The sequence below is a fragment of the Vigna unguiculata genome, chromosome 3, assembly GCF_037176805.1.
Source record: "Vigna unguiculata cultivar grain cowpea cultivar isolate G323 ecotype 2 chromosome 3, ASM3717680v1, whole genome shotgun sequence".
NCBI classification, from domain to species: Eukaryota; Viridiplantae; Streptophyta; class Magnoliopsida; order Fabales; family Fabaceae; genus Vigna; species Vigna unguiculata.
The window spans coordinates 70,062,512-70,077,851 of NC_140794.1; the positions used below are offsets into that span (position 1 = coordinate 70,062,512).

At 33.2% G+C, this 15,340-nt stretch overlaps 1 protein-coding gene across 1 annotated transcript; it reads right to left on the reverse strand.

Annotated features, from left to right (window-relative positions):
- Positions 1 to 3,948: 3,948 nt before the first annotated feature.
- On the reverse strand, positions 3,949 to 13,864 carry LOC114176196 (binding / calmodulin binding protein). Its single transcript, XM_028061151.2, has 22 exons — positions 13,152 to 13,864; positions 12,579 to 13,047; positions 12,381 to 12,466; positions 12,031 to 12,144; positions 11,736 to 11,924; positions 11,572 to 11,634; positions 11,199 to 11,255; positions 10,697 to 10,819; positions 10,502 to 10,618; positions 9,231 to 9,338; positions 9,003 to 9,138; positions 8,336 to 8,467; positions 7,766 to 7,942; positions 6,846 to 7,678; positions 6,391 to 6,568; positions 6,067 to 6,302; positions 5,797 to 5,860; positions 5,447 to 5,685; positions 5,165 to 5,354; positions 4,589 to 4,814; positions 4,355 to 4,510; positions 3,949 to 4,266 (listed from the first exon to the last, which is right to left on the reverse strand). The coding sequence occupies exons 1-22, from the start codon at positions 13,803 to 13,805 to the stop codon at positions 4,173 to 4,175; spliced, it is 4,641 nt and encodes a 1,546-aa protein (XP_027916952.1). The 5' UTR covers positions 13,806 to 13,864; the 3' UTR covers positions 3,949 to 4,172.
- Between the last annotated feature and the right edge of the window lie 1,476 nt (positions 13,865 to 15,340).

Here is a 15,340-nt window from a genome sequence, read left to right on the forward strand (position 1 = left end):
GATTTTATTAATTTATAATTAATAAGTATCGCTTTTAAAAACCTCCTAGCAAATATTATTTCAAGAATGATAATGCTTTATGAAACCTTATTATTTTAATATAAAAATACATAATAAACAAAAATAATAAATAAAAAGAATTATAAATTAATATTATTTTATTACAATTTTATAAATTACATACTTTATTAATAAAATTAGAAAGTATCTCACATGAATATGTGACGAGATTTACATCATAGGTTAAACATAATATTAAAAATTTTAAAGTTTTTAAGTACTCAAATTGTTTGAATTATTGTTAATAAATATTTTAATTTAAAATACAATTGTTTTAATATGATAACTTAATAACTAATCCAGTTTTAAGTAATTTTATTTAAAAGTAATTCAATTTTTAAGATTAAGTTATAACAGAAATGAAACCTTTTTTTTTTCATGCAATAGATTAATTTAATATTAGTTTTTTCACTTCATATATTATTATATTATAGTTTTATCTCACGTTTTGTGATAAAAATAAAAAATTAAATATATTAAATAATCTAGCTAAATTTTATTTTTGATAATTTTTGCTACATCTTAGAAAATTATATTTTTGAAGAATTCTAAGGTCATAAATTATGCATAATTTCGTTTATTTTTATTAAAATGTTCGTTTATTTATAGTTAAATTACATCATTTTTATTTATCTAATATTAAAGAGCATAACTTTTACAAAATAGAAAAACATTTATTTGATTCGTTATTAATTTGTTAATTGTGTCTAAGTATCTCGAAATATTAGTTTTTGTTTATTTTATTATAGATTACCTTCATTTTATTTATTTTTAAAACGTTAATACAATATTTTTCTGTCATCTAAATAAAAGTTTTGAAAAAAAAAATCAAGAGGTTATAAAACTTGTCATTGAACTTTTATATGTGTATGAATAAACAATTAATATAAAATTGTTTAATTTTATAAAATTAAATGAGCAAATATATAATTAATTAGTATAAAATTGTTTAATTTTATAAAATTAAATTAAAATTTGATAGAACATAAAGCTTGTAACATTCGATTTCAATAAGATCACACCACTAACTAAGGTATTAAACATTAATAATTACATAAACATACATTATATATGTAAAGTAGATTATACTTGTAAGATTAAGTTTTCTGCCCTAAAGTTTTATGGGTTGTCTTAAGCTATTGGGTCTAAGGGCTGACCCAAGGGATAAAACCACCCCAAAGTTTGTCCTAATGATTTCATTATGCACTTTCAAAACCTACTCCCTTAGTGCTTAGAGCCGCAGCCGCCACTCCGCTAGGGTTCAGTCTTGGAGCTCTGTCACTCTTGTTCAAGCCAGTTTTGTTCCATGTAAGTTGCATCCCATCCCACACCTTCTTGTTTAGCTCAATTGCTTCGAGTTCTAACTAGAGTCGTACTAAGTAATTTCGTGCCACTTCGCCCTTGTGTTTCCAGTTCACTAAGCCGCCCTAGGAGCTGCTGCGTTTATCTATTCGCACCCAAGAACCCAGCTGTTAGCCCTTTTCCAGGTAAGGGAAGGTAGGCTTTACTCTGTTGTTGCGTTTTTTTGCTCGAGTAGCCGTATTTTGCTATGGGATGTCTTGTATGTGTTGTGAATCGGTGAAATGTATTATGTTGGGCTGAATAGATCTGTTACGAGGCTGTGCATGAGAGAACAGTGGCGAGCACGTCTCGCCTAGGCGAGACTATCGGAAGCTCACTTTGATTTTTCTGCGCGAGGTGTCGCCAGAGCGACGCGTTTCCCTTTGAGCGAGCCACATTCTCGCTCAAGCGAGGAGGGCTCGCCTAAGCGAGAGGGTGCAGGAAGCCATTGTTCCCCTTTTTCGAGCCCTCGCCTAGGCGAAGGGGGCTCGCCTGAGTGAGAGCCTCTCACCTGAGCAAGACCTTTCAGCCTGAGCGAGGTGCTGGGCGAGGCAGTGTGATGTTTGATCGTTTTCCCTGACCTTGAATGGTTAATGCTTGTTTGGATTTAAGTATTGTGTTGAAAGTATGAGACAAATGAGTATGCATAAGTGGTATGATTCATAATTTGTGAATAATGGGTTTGGTATGAGCTTAGCATGGGATATTAATGAGATGGTTGGTATTAAAGTGGCGTGGTAACGAGATGAGTTGAAATTCTATATTCACGGATGGAGTATGATAGGTGGAATGGGTTTGACCTGGAATATGAAAGGTATTGGCTTTAAAGGTTGGCATGACAAATATATATTTGCATGATGTGTATTACTTGGCTGTATGATTATGTTTGGTCCGTGTCAGTGCGTAATTCCTCGAAGTCTCTAGGACGTAATTCCATGGCCCCTGATAGTGGGTGTCCATGGTGGTGCCCCATTTGTATAACTTGGTAAGGATTTAAGATAAGGATTGTATCCTGACGCTCTAAGGAGTCAGTTAGTCTCACTTAGAGCGGACTCCTGTGGTGAGAGTAGCAGGAAGCCTGAAACTCATTAAGGGCTAACCTTGTGGTGAGGGAATTGATTCATTGTGACACATAGGGGGTGAGCAGAGGGGGTGAGCAGAGGTATCCACTACAAGTGCAAGTCTTAGTGTATTGTTTGGAAGGTCTTAACATGCTTGTGTGATGTATATATAATGGACTGTGAATATGTATCTGATTACTTTGGTGAAATGGTTTTGACTCTAGCTTACCCTATGAGGTGATTTTTTATTTCATATTTCTTCTTATTTTATTCTTATTTCTTTTTAATACTGACTCGCTCTTTATTTTTTTCAGTTATTAATCCTAGTTATTTGATTTATATATTTTTTTTATAATAAATAAATGAGATAGAATATTCAAAATGGAATATTTCTATTATTTGATTTTTCATCCAATGACTATACATTTTTTATATTTTTATGGAAATACAGGAAAAAACTCTATGGAAAAATGGTGGTTTAATTCTAAGTTACTTAATAGGAAGTTCGAATACAGGTGTGAATCAAGTAAATCAATGGAGAGTCTTGGTTCTTATGCATATGCATAATCTTCTTGGGCTGGATTTCGTGCTTCTCTTGGGTTTTGTTAAGACCCAGGACTGCACTATTATACTATCTGTGTGTGACGTTTCTTTTAATTTCACTTAATAATTAAATGGGACGTCACAACATTTCACCAAACAGAAATAAAAAAAATAAAATATAATTTGATTGTTATATTTTATTCTCTCATTTTTATTAATTTGTTTTTTATTTTTTTTATACACAACACAACTGAAAACAAAGTTTGATACAAAATCAAGGATGAAGGAAGTATTTTTGTTAGTTTTAATGATATTATTTTTTGTTTAGTTTAACAAAATTATTTTTAGTTTTGTAAACTCAAACCACATTTTTCAAAATAACAGAATCAGAAAATTGAAAAAGAAAAACTAATGTTTCAAACTTACGACTCTTGATAAAACTGATGTTAACACTGATAATTCGTATTTACATGGTAAAAAGATGAAATTTATGTTATAGATTTTGAATTTATAAATAACCGAAACCTATTATGTTACCAGTTCGAAAAAGTTAGTGTAAACGCAGTAACATGAGGTATACTTAGCACATGGCAATGAACTAGTTCATGGGATTTTTCTTTTTCAAATCAATAATTTATAATCTGAAAGTTCTATTATTTTAGCTGACCTGTATATTTTTAATTTTTTCATTAGTTTTAGTTTGGTCCTTCTTTGTATCTTTGTTTTTTTTTTTTGTTTTTACTGATATTTTTAAATAATGACAAATTATAGATGTTCATGGAGTGAACATAACTTAACATGAGTTCTAATTAAAAAGAAAAACACTTCTTTATTCACCATTTTTCTATCAGACTATTTTGCTACTTATATAGTCCTTTCACCATTATCTGCATTTTCACTAACATTTTTAAAAAGCACGTATTTTGAAAACAAATTCTGCAGAGAACTCAGAAAACTCACACCTAACATTATCTTATTTGGAACTCAGAAAGTTCACCGAGGTTCTAACAATTGTTTGCTTTCAAACTAAATCATGATGCACCTTTAAACAAAGCTCATTCCAATATCCACGAGATGAGGACAGAATGTAAATAGAAGAGAACAAATCTTAGCCTTCTTCTGCATATCATCGAACATATCATCGAAACTCTGTTTAAAAAAAGCTTTTCACGCGCTTGTTATCAGCTTCACAATCTCAGCAGCCTCCTTCAATCTTCTCTCTCTGTTTTCTTTGATAGCCAGGTTAGGAGCCCTGGAATTTCTGTATTGCAACAAAACAATTGTAATCAACAAAAATGGCATTTTAAAAAACTAATTCCTCTAATCTAGCAAAACAAGTAAAGTCTCACCTTTTCTCGTAAATTCCCTTCCGTTTAAGGTCCTCGACAAGGGCGTGCAATCGTTTTAGCAGAGCATGGGACTTCAAAATCGCCTCAACGCCTATGCCAGTTGAAAATATCTTCTTCAGAAGCTCAGAAGCAACGAAATAGCCCTCGTTTTTATTCCTGGAACAAGTTATATAAAGTTATAACAAGAATTGAATAAGAATACTGTACATCAACTTTCAACGGCTAACTACAAACCTCAACAATTCCATGACAATTATCTGTACAGAATTACGACTTTGGATCAACACTTGTAGAAGATGAGGATAGCGGGCGAGATTTCGGAGAGTTGACAAAGCATGCTTTAGAACCTCCTGATCAGGTATACTCCGGCTGACTGTTTGAATCAGCCGCAGCAAAGTATCAACAGCTCCGGCAGCCACAAGTTCTTCACAACATTTCTGAGAGTGCCCTGTAGCCATGTCTGTGAAAACCCAGAAAAACAAATGGGTCAGGACTTATACAATGAACTGCTATTTGAAGTGAAGAATGAATGCAGGTGAAACTGCAGCATCACTTGGACACTTGGCAACAGAGTGAACGAAGGGAATTAGTAGAATTTAAATCACAAGAAATACAACTAACGGCTCTTTTAAGACCTCCGGCCACCCCTTAATAAATTATAAAATACCACTGTTTACTCATTCGTGTCAGGCTTATTATTAGAATTAGAACACAAATTTGAGGAAATTATTCGGCATGTTTGAGACGCCGTCATAGAAATAAGAAATATAGCAACAAAATCTAGATTAAGTAATGTAAGAAAAATCTCACCCAATATTGAACAGGTATGAAGGATGTTACTAAGACTCTTCATATTGAGTAGCTCCGAGAGCGCTGCCAAGAGTCTGTTTATGAGACGCTTGCTGTCATCTACATTTCTGGCAGACTTTTGCATTCTCAAGCGCAAATCCAATAACTGTTCTTTCGAAGCTTTACGTGCACGGTAACCTTTCCAGTGGGACTACAAAAGTTTAGAGAAAAAGAAGGAAGATTAAGAAAAAGGGAAAACCAAGACAAACACTAAAGAATTACAGGTAGTACAAAACACTATACTTGGATGACAATAATACGATGTCTCTGAACATTAGCCGTTCGCCTGGCGATCCACCCACGAGTACAAGATTGAATAACAATAGCAGATTTTGTCATCAATATCTGTAACAAGTGACCCTTCCACCATCGTTGCAATTTCACAACTGAAAGCAAAAATTGATCAGGTGGAAAACTACGACAGCCAACTGGACCTGAGATGCAGCCAACAGGAGTGATTGCACTTAGGTTAGAAGCACCACCTGCGCATCAGGATAACAAGCATAATAGTATCTGCAGTAAATGTAAAATCCATAACTAAAGCACCACCTAATGAGATTATGCATGAACACTCGTAAAATATGAATATTTACCTAATACCCGATGTCGAGTTAAATGTCCCCTAATGTAGCGTTGAATCACCAACGCGGCATCTTCCTGGCAAATGGCAATTAAGAGGCTTTAGTAAAATATAAGAACAAGAAAACAAATAAGTAAACAGAAAACAAATGAAAAGTGAGCAATAGTTGCAGGTAGCAGCAGCAGCATCTTAATGGTTTAAGAATTATTAAAAAAATAAATAAAGATTTAGCATGTATTTGGTTATCTGTCAGTAAATCATAATAACAACTGGAATATCATACTTGGATGACAACATGGCTTCTATAAAGAGTAGCATTTCGCCTGGCTATCCTCCCACGGGTACATGACTGAATGATGATGGCCGATTTATTCATTAACTTCAGCAACAGAAGACCCTTCCACCATCGTTGCAATTTCACAACCGAAAACAAGAACAATTCCAATTGAAAACTACAAAAGCCAAATGGTCTTGAGCTGCAACTAATAGGAATAACTGTGCCTAGCTTGGAAGCACTGCCTACATCACCAAAACATGAGATAATAGTATTGGTGAGATGATAGGAAACCACAGATAAAGTTAGCTTCATAAGACATTAATTAATAACCTAATAGCTGATTCCGAGTTACATGGCCCCTTATAAAGCGCTGGATCTCCAAAGCAGCATCTTTCTGGCAATTGAGAGCCTTTTGGCACTTCAAACTTCGAACGACACACTGGATCTTTACTACAGCGTCTCTTTGGAACAAGAAGTTCCTCTTTACAAGCCAACCACGGCAGTGCCTCTGGAATCATTAAAGCAACCTATCAGGTTAGATAATATTCTAAAACTAAAAATTACAAAAAATATGTAAAGACTTTTTTCTAAATTTGAAAAAATCATACTATTATAGGAATTATTAATTTCATCCGACGAAACATAACATTAAGTAAATGTATACACAGTACTGTTACAAAAATAAGTAACAGCACATCGACTCATGAATTTTTGAATGCAAACTGGAGATTCATGTAAAATAAATGAACATAAATATAATTACAACAAGCTAGCCGCTGCCTTACTTGAATCTTAACAATGTCCTTCCTACGCGTACAAGCATCTTGTCGGGCAAACCAGCCCCGTAAACAAGACTGAATGATAACAGCTGCTTTAAACTCAATTTTGAACTTCTGGAAAGCATTTACACATCTCCACATCCGAAAATATGATTGAATTTTTATGACAGCTTGAATCTGATTTAAAAACCTTTTTCTCGACAACCACCTGCGGAAATTTAGCTGAATTTTTGTTGCAAATAGGTGATTCCTACGTGCACCAGCATTCTTTCGGGCTAACCAGCCCCGCATACATGATTGAATAACAGTTGCCTTAAATTCAATCTTGAAGAGCTGAAAAGCGTTCACACATCTCCACATTCGAAAATAAGATTGAATCTTTACGACAGCCTGAATCTTATCTAAAAAACTTTTTCTCAATAACCACCTACGGAAATTTCGTTGAATTTTAGTTGCAAACAGGTGTTGCTTCTGAGCAGACTTGCAGCACATGAACTTTTTCCAAGCAAGCTGAATGATAGTGGCTGCATTTGTTTGAAGATGGAAAGGGACTTTCAGTTGGGAAACAAATAAAGCTTTCTCTCTGTGATCTAGCTGATGAATATATCTAGATTGTGCCATCCCATCAGGGACCAATTTCTGAACATTAAGAGCAGGCACTACCATATCTGAAATCAAAAGATCCGGACTTGTACTAAACTCTTGCTTATGCCTCCTATAGAGCCAACTCCTAACTGCTTTCTGGATAATCTGTGCTGAGCTCTTTAACCTCAAAAAGGAACGTCTATAAATGAAAACCATGGCATATCTCTTATATGTTTCTGATTGCTTCAGTATTTCTGTGTGATTAAATAAACAAGACAGACCAATAAGTAATGAAAAATTAACCCCAGAAAATGTCTGAGAAAAACTGATAAACTACATACCACATGAAGAGTCACAGACTTGAACAGTAGATAATATCACACAGGCTGACTTTTGCCTCACTTTTAGCCAAGCTCTGAAAACTGTTTGCAAAAGGGTAATAGCATTTACCATCTTCAGAAACTTGCGCCGTGCAACCAATCCTCTGAGATGCAGTTGTATTGTTCTTGTAGCATTTTCTAAAAATGTGAAGTACCAATTGTTAACTAGATGACATATATCATCAACAACACAAGTTTTGCATGCAATTAGCAGATTATTAAAAAGCTGCAATTATAGAGTGAAAAACGAATTATATCACACACGTTTACTATGCGATTTCATGAACAAAGTAAAGTTTAAAAGCCTATTTCAATTCACCTGCAAATACATTCATTCCTTTGTATAAATACAAACCAGGACTGATAGGAGTTGAACTAAGCACTGCTTCTTATTTTCCCTTTTTGAGTGATTTTAGGAATGATTATCAAGAAAATAACAATGTATTGAATTTCGTTTTTTTTTTTTGCTGCTGTGGTAAATGTAATTATGACAATAGTAGCAAATAGGATTATGCACGTCTTAACAATTACCTGTTTTGATGTTGGTGCTGCATTCAGTGATTTTTGATCCCTTCAAATTTGAGGCAGCTTGTTTGTTCAGACCGTTTCTTTCAGCCATGTCTTGCCACCAAGATTGGATGGCCTTGAATTTTCTTGAAGCATCTATGTTAATAAATAAGATTTTGATAAAAAAATTCATGAAATGATGAAAGAAAACTGATTGTTTCATGATTAAAACCATACCATCACTATGATTAATCTGGGATGTTTTATTTTGGGAAACTAATATAATCACATTGAAAATATTGTCACATAATATATAAAATGAAAGATGGCATGATGTTGTCTACTCAGGGCCAAATACCACGCCAAGGAATGAATAAACTGCAAACGGGCTAGCAATAATTCGTGGTAAAACCTACGTAAAAGGAGATCATATGTTTTAAAGATAAAGCCCAACTTATCTACTAATGTTTTAAATCAATATGAATCGTTCTCACTTTTATTTGTGATACTTTCAAATGATACAACTATAATCACAATGAGATCAGCATAAGTAGTTTTATGTGGATATTTATCAAGTAATATCAGATTTTATATCAAAATCAGATTAATTAACATACAAGGAAGTTGAACGATAAACACAAACAGATGACATGCATGAATAATTAAAGTTCACATCACTTGGTCACCAAACCTTCATTGTCAAGCACATCGGAAGCATCAGGCTTTTGAATTGATTCAGAATTTGAAAGGCACCTTAGCATCCTTAAATGTCTATGGTTCGGACTTTGGCAGTCATAACCCAAGAGTTTGTGGAAATTTAAGTGATCCTGAAAATGAGAGGAGAGATATAAATTTTTCTTGACACAAAATTCAGAGTACAGCAGCAACAGAATCCAATCATAACCTTTATTCTGCTTACCAAATTTTTCTTGACAAATAATTGGCTTGCCAGGAAAACCAACAAAATTATCACACTTCGGTCACTGCAAGCACCATTATATTGAAGTAGCTCACTAATTTGAAGTACCTGAAGCCAATAGTATCAAGTGAGATAAATTAAATGTATATTTCTTCTCTTTTTGTTTGGGTTACACAAAAGTACATCCATATTAATTGTGCTTTTATTTAACACAATTTAAGTGTCCATAGAAATGGCTTCAGTATTGATAGAGTACTGAACCAAAATTTGGAAAATGTATGTAAGACAAAGAAAACGAGAGAGGGAGAGAATTGGGACAGCATTAAGTTGGCCTTCTGGATAGCAGTGAAGGATAGGAACACAGGGAGGAAGGGCACCTCTTGAGGTTGGTTATGCACTTTTGCTTCGCTGTACAGAGACAAAAACATTTTTCTCTTGAGAGTTTAGACTCTGGTTCAAATTGTGAAGTGTTCAGGCTCCATTTCTGATTCTTAACAAATATCAAAAACCAGTTTGTGTTCCTTGTATGCATGCTATTAGCAATAATATAAGAATGTATTTGGTAGAAGGGAACATTTTTGGTCAAGTTTCCACAAAAACATTCTTGTGGGGGGAAGAGTGAATCTAACTTTCCTGAATTGAAATAAAAATTTTACTGAAAAAAATGCCATGTTATCCTTATTAAATCATTCAATATGACAATAAATTAAAGATTTTAGTAAATTTTTAGAAAACTTGTATAACATCGCCAAAAATATTTATGGGGAATAGAGATTTCTGGGTATGAAAAAATTCTCAGGTACCAAACGCCCTCTAAGAGCTCATATTGAAAAGTTTATATGAATTCAGGCATGTATCTCTCATGCATGTACCAATGCATTGTGTACACTATTGACTATATACACATTAAGCATATTTCTTCTCAAGCATGCATGCACAACTGGGAAAATGACCATTGTTTTCCTTAATCAGCCAAAGTTTGATACTTCCCACACCAGTAATTATAATTAAATGTTAGCAAATATTTTATGTGCACCTTGTGCTTTGTCCAGGTTTAATAATAGGCCTTCAACATGAATGTTAGATAGATATACAAAAAAATGCTCTCCATGAATGGATTTATTTGAAAATTTACCTAGTTTGAAACTGAATCACTAATAAACAGGTATCAAAGTACGCAGTGATCACTTATCAAGAAGAGATGTGGCCATGTCTCGGCAACAATGTCAGCATGCATGCAAGTAGATATTAACACAAATTAGGGTATTCACCTCTGGGAAGTTCCCCAGTAATGTAGTCAACTTTTGGGATAGTATAAAATTATACAGTGCATCTGAATATTCATCAACCGACATAATTGATGCCTTGCCACTTTTCATACTAACTTCCTGTTAAAAATGAAAAATAAAGGTGATGAACAAGATGTTATTATCAGATGTCGGAAGGAATCTAAAGAAGTTAAAGACCTTCAACGAACAAGAATTTTGAAGTTCTTTCTGGAAGTAATAATCAAGTAAGCACCAGACAGCTTTGCCATCAATAAGGGAATGGAAATTGTCAATTTCACAATCATAGTTGTCACAAACTGCCTGCAAAAATAGAAAAAAACTAGGTTACTGCAGATAACAGGGAATTTTTTTCTTAAATACCAAGATCACACAATTACAAATGCATCATATGAAGCTCAAGCAAAAAAAAAAAAAAAATTCAAATCCTGAAACAAAGTGTAGCAAACCAACCTCTATCAAAGAACAACTAGTTATGGACTGTATGCACCAAAACAAAACAAAACAAAAATGCATTTATCTGACTTGGAATAAGAGAGACTGAAACAAAACAAGCATTGGGTTGAATTTTGAAGAACTATTATGTTCAACGGTACTGATTAACCTATTGGTAAACCAAAATGAAAAAAAAAAAATCTAGAATAATTACCATGATTTATGGAAGTATTCTAGGAGTTTTTACCTGAATCCAATTCAAAAGCAATTCCATAGAGCTAGAACTTGCATTGTTTACGGGAACCTGTAGGATGAAAGAAAAAACAAAGCTCTAATATAATAGGAATTGTGAGCTTAAAGTGAAAAAAAGTGTAGATACTATTTCATGAATCCAGTTCCTCTAAAGTGAACATCTCACTTTATTGGGTAAATTGAGTGATCTCAATCATAAATGAGAAGAGTACACATGCTTAACAAAATATGAAGGTGTTGTAATATAAAAAATTGATTTGTTCATCAATGGTTAAGATTACTTGCTTTACTCTGGCTCGAGTTAGAGGAGCCAATTATTTATTTTATAATTAAATCAAACCACAAAGCTCATCTAACATGGAGCATACCTTGCCTCCTTGAATTTTAGAAATTTCCCCTTCTAAACTTGCTTTATCAACCAAAAGAGGTAGCTGCATGTCCAATGGCATCAAAACTTCATTGTTGTCTTAGTATTAGTTAAATCACAAGCCTAATGCAGAAACTTGAAAAATAAGTCAAAACAGAACTCCACCTGCAAATGAACAAATATATTCCAGAGCAAGGAAACTGTAAGTTCTTTGTCTCCATTAGCAATATCATCTGCCACAATCATCATGCCATCTTCATCAACTAGTGACCCACCAGCTTGCCTAATATATTGCAGGGCAAGACTGCAGTTTGCTAATTTTTTCTTAGGAGTATCAGAGGGGACTACAATTTTCTGTCCACACAAAAATGATGAATTACAATCATCCTGAACTAATTGAATTATCAAGTGCCAAAGAAGCTAGTATCATTTCCAATACATAAAAATATATATAACTAACCATGAGGATCGAAGAATTATGCTGCAAGAGCTGAATAGCTCTACACAGTTTTAATCCATCTTGGAGATCTACAAATAAATCTCTGATCATGAAATCATACTCGACAAGAGGTTCCTACAAAATCACAAAACATTCAAATAAAACATAGGTTGGACCTGATACAAACACAATGCCCTTCTTCACATATTTACTAGTACATCAACATTAGAGTGAAATATTGACATTAAAATGAAACATCTACGATATTTGTAGGTGCCCAACACTCCCAGGTACATGTGCAAGCTCACGCCCACATTAACGGACAACCTCATTCAGGTAAATCAAAATGGCATATGGAAGGAATAACTGACCTGTTGATGAGATAATTTGTAACCTAAAATCACCAAATGTGTTAGAAGATTGCCTTCTCCATGCATTACGTCAGACGATAGAAATTCTAATTTCCAACCCCAAAAAAAAGAGTCAAACTAAAATGTAATGTAGAAGCTGCTGTTGCAAAAATACTAAAAGAAAATAAGAGTAGGCTGAGAACATGAAAGAGGACCTACCATGAATCAGCTGACTGCTTGATTTAATCCAGGATTCGGGTTTGAATAACAAAGGAGAACCGCCATCCAATCCATCAATACCATACTCCAGTGGGAGGTAACTCTGGCATTTAGCTTTATCCAGAACAAGCACAAGCAACAAAATTCTTTTCAATATCACATTCCCCAAATTCTCATAGTAACCTGACCTATACACGCCTTCAACCATTTTATTATAAGCATAGGCTTTAGCTAAACCCTCATGCGAAAAAAATAGCTTGTCAACGACCGTTCTCAAGAACACAGCATCATGATCAGAATCCACATCACCATTTAACACCAAGGAGTCACCGCCAAAAATTACATACAATCCAATTCGCAACCAAGTAGAATTATAACACATGAGAATTCTAGTGGCCTTATCCTTCAAGCCGACATCAGTTACTATAGGGCAATGCGCCTTCATATTCAGTCTTCCTTGGTCAATTGTCTAAGAAAGGTAATGGACACGTAGTTCAATAACTAAAGACCAAAATGGATACAAATTTTATAAGAGTTGCTAAGCCTAGTATTTTATGGAAGAAAAAAACAAACCTTGGCGACGCGATTCATTTGTAGGAAGATCTCTTTACAAGCTGCGAGGCTGAAATACAAGCTCATCCGCTGATTCAAATCTTCGAAACTGCAAACATCCTTGAGAGAATCGCTGAGGCGCGAAAACGAGGAATCAGGAACCTCAGCTACAGTCGCAGCATTTTCCTTGCTGGACCACATCTTCCTCTGGCGCTTGGGAGTGCGCCAGGTGGAATCGACGCCGACTACGGAGATTACCGGTGCGCCGTCTCGCTTGCCATTGGTAGTGGCGGCGGAAGCATCCTCGGCGGAGTAGTGGCAGCCACATGAATTAGGATTTTGGAGGAGAAAGTTGAGCCATACAGAGAGAGACTTGGCGAGGGACTTGAGGGAGCGCTCCTTCTTGATTTGGGCCTTACGGGAGGACTGAGACTGCTCCAATTGGAAGGCCTTGAATTTCTTGGCTGTGGCGGCGGTGGATGGTTTGTTGGAACGGCGGTGGAAGGAGGAGGAGGTGGCTGCGTGTTTGGAGGCGGTGAAGAATTGAGTGGCGGGAGATGGGGCGGCTGTGAGAGAGAAAGGGGGTCGTCTGGGAGTGGTGAAGTTGGAGATATCCTTCAGAAGAGAGGAAGAACGGAGAGAGGGAGACGGTGACGGAGGTTCTTCGTAATCCATTGCACTCTGCTGTTTCCGTTTCTTCCAACTCTGAAGTGAAACAGAGAAGAATTGAATCACTATCCCTGTTTTGAAATTTGAATTTCAAAATCTCTGACCGTTTGCTTTTCGCACCTATGCTTTCTTTCTTTCTTAAATTAATTTTTTATTGTCTTCCCTGTTAAAAAATCTGTTTTAAAATTGAAGAAAGTACAATTATAAAAAAAAATACACCCTCCCTGAATAAAAAAAATACACATGGCTTCCCTAGTTTAGAATCAAAATTGATGATCACGAGAGTTATATCATTTCTACAACTTTTTTTTTTTATCGTTAAAGTGACTTTTTTTAATAATTAATTAATTTAAAATGACAATTAAATGAAAGATAAAATAACAATACACACATTAAAAATAAAATAAAATGAATCGTGATGAAATTCAAAAGTTAAAAAAAAAAACACTCAAATGGATCAGATTGTGTACTTTTTTTTTTCAAAGTCAATTAATGTGATTTTGCTGATCAATTCCTATTAAAAATAGAATCAAATCAGGAGTTATATTTACTTTTTTATTATTATTAAATATGTGTGTCCCTTTTTTTTAATGAATATTAAAAATAAAAAATTAATTTTTAGCATAGTTATTAAAATAAAATAAAATATATCGTTAACTTATAAAAAAACATATTTATCTAAAAGTAATTACAAAATGAATAATTGTTATAAATTTATTATAAGTATTTTTTTTATTATAAGTAGTCAATTAAATTTTAAAAAATAGTTTTACACAAATTAAATAATAAATAAGATGTATTATTACAAAAAAATAGTAAATAATTATATATATATATATATATATATATATATATATATATATATATATATATATATATATATATATATTACAAATCGTTGTAAAGCAACTGTAAATATAATCATATTTATTAATAGTTAGTGAAAATATGTGTATTGTTACTTTTTTATTATAATAAAATTTATATTAAATTATAAAATGGTTTTTAATTGTTGAGATAGAAAAATAATAAACTATAAAACCATTTTGTGATAATTTTTTTATCATAATTTTATTATATATAATTTTTTTGTATAAATAATTTTTTATTGCAAATAATTATTTGAATTCAGAAATGTAATTATTAAAATAGTCCAACTTCATAAAAAGTAGTTGAAAAAGAAAAAATCGTGTATACTAATAGGAGAATTCCTCTATTAATGATATAGATTATAAGTAACTTTTCTCTTATAATAAAAACGTAATTTTTAAATTAGAAAAAGTTTGCTAAAAGAGTAAAACTGTAAAATATATATATATATATATATATATATATATATATATATACTAAAAAAATCTCCTTATTAATTGTATATTATAAATATTTATTTTTAAGATATAAATAATTATTATTATAAAGTGTTGGTCAAGCCATCATTATTGTTTTATTATGAATTTATGATTGTAATTATATCATGATGTTTCAAAGCAAATAATAGGTAATTTTTTTAAATTTAATGGTTGTTAAATAAAATATATGTG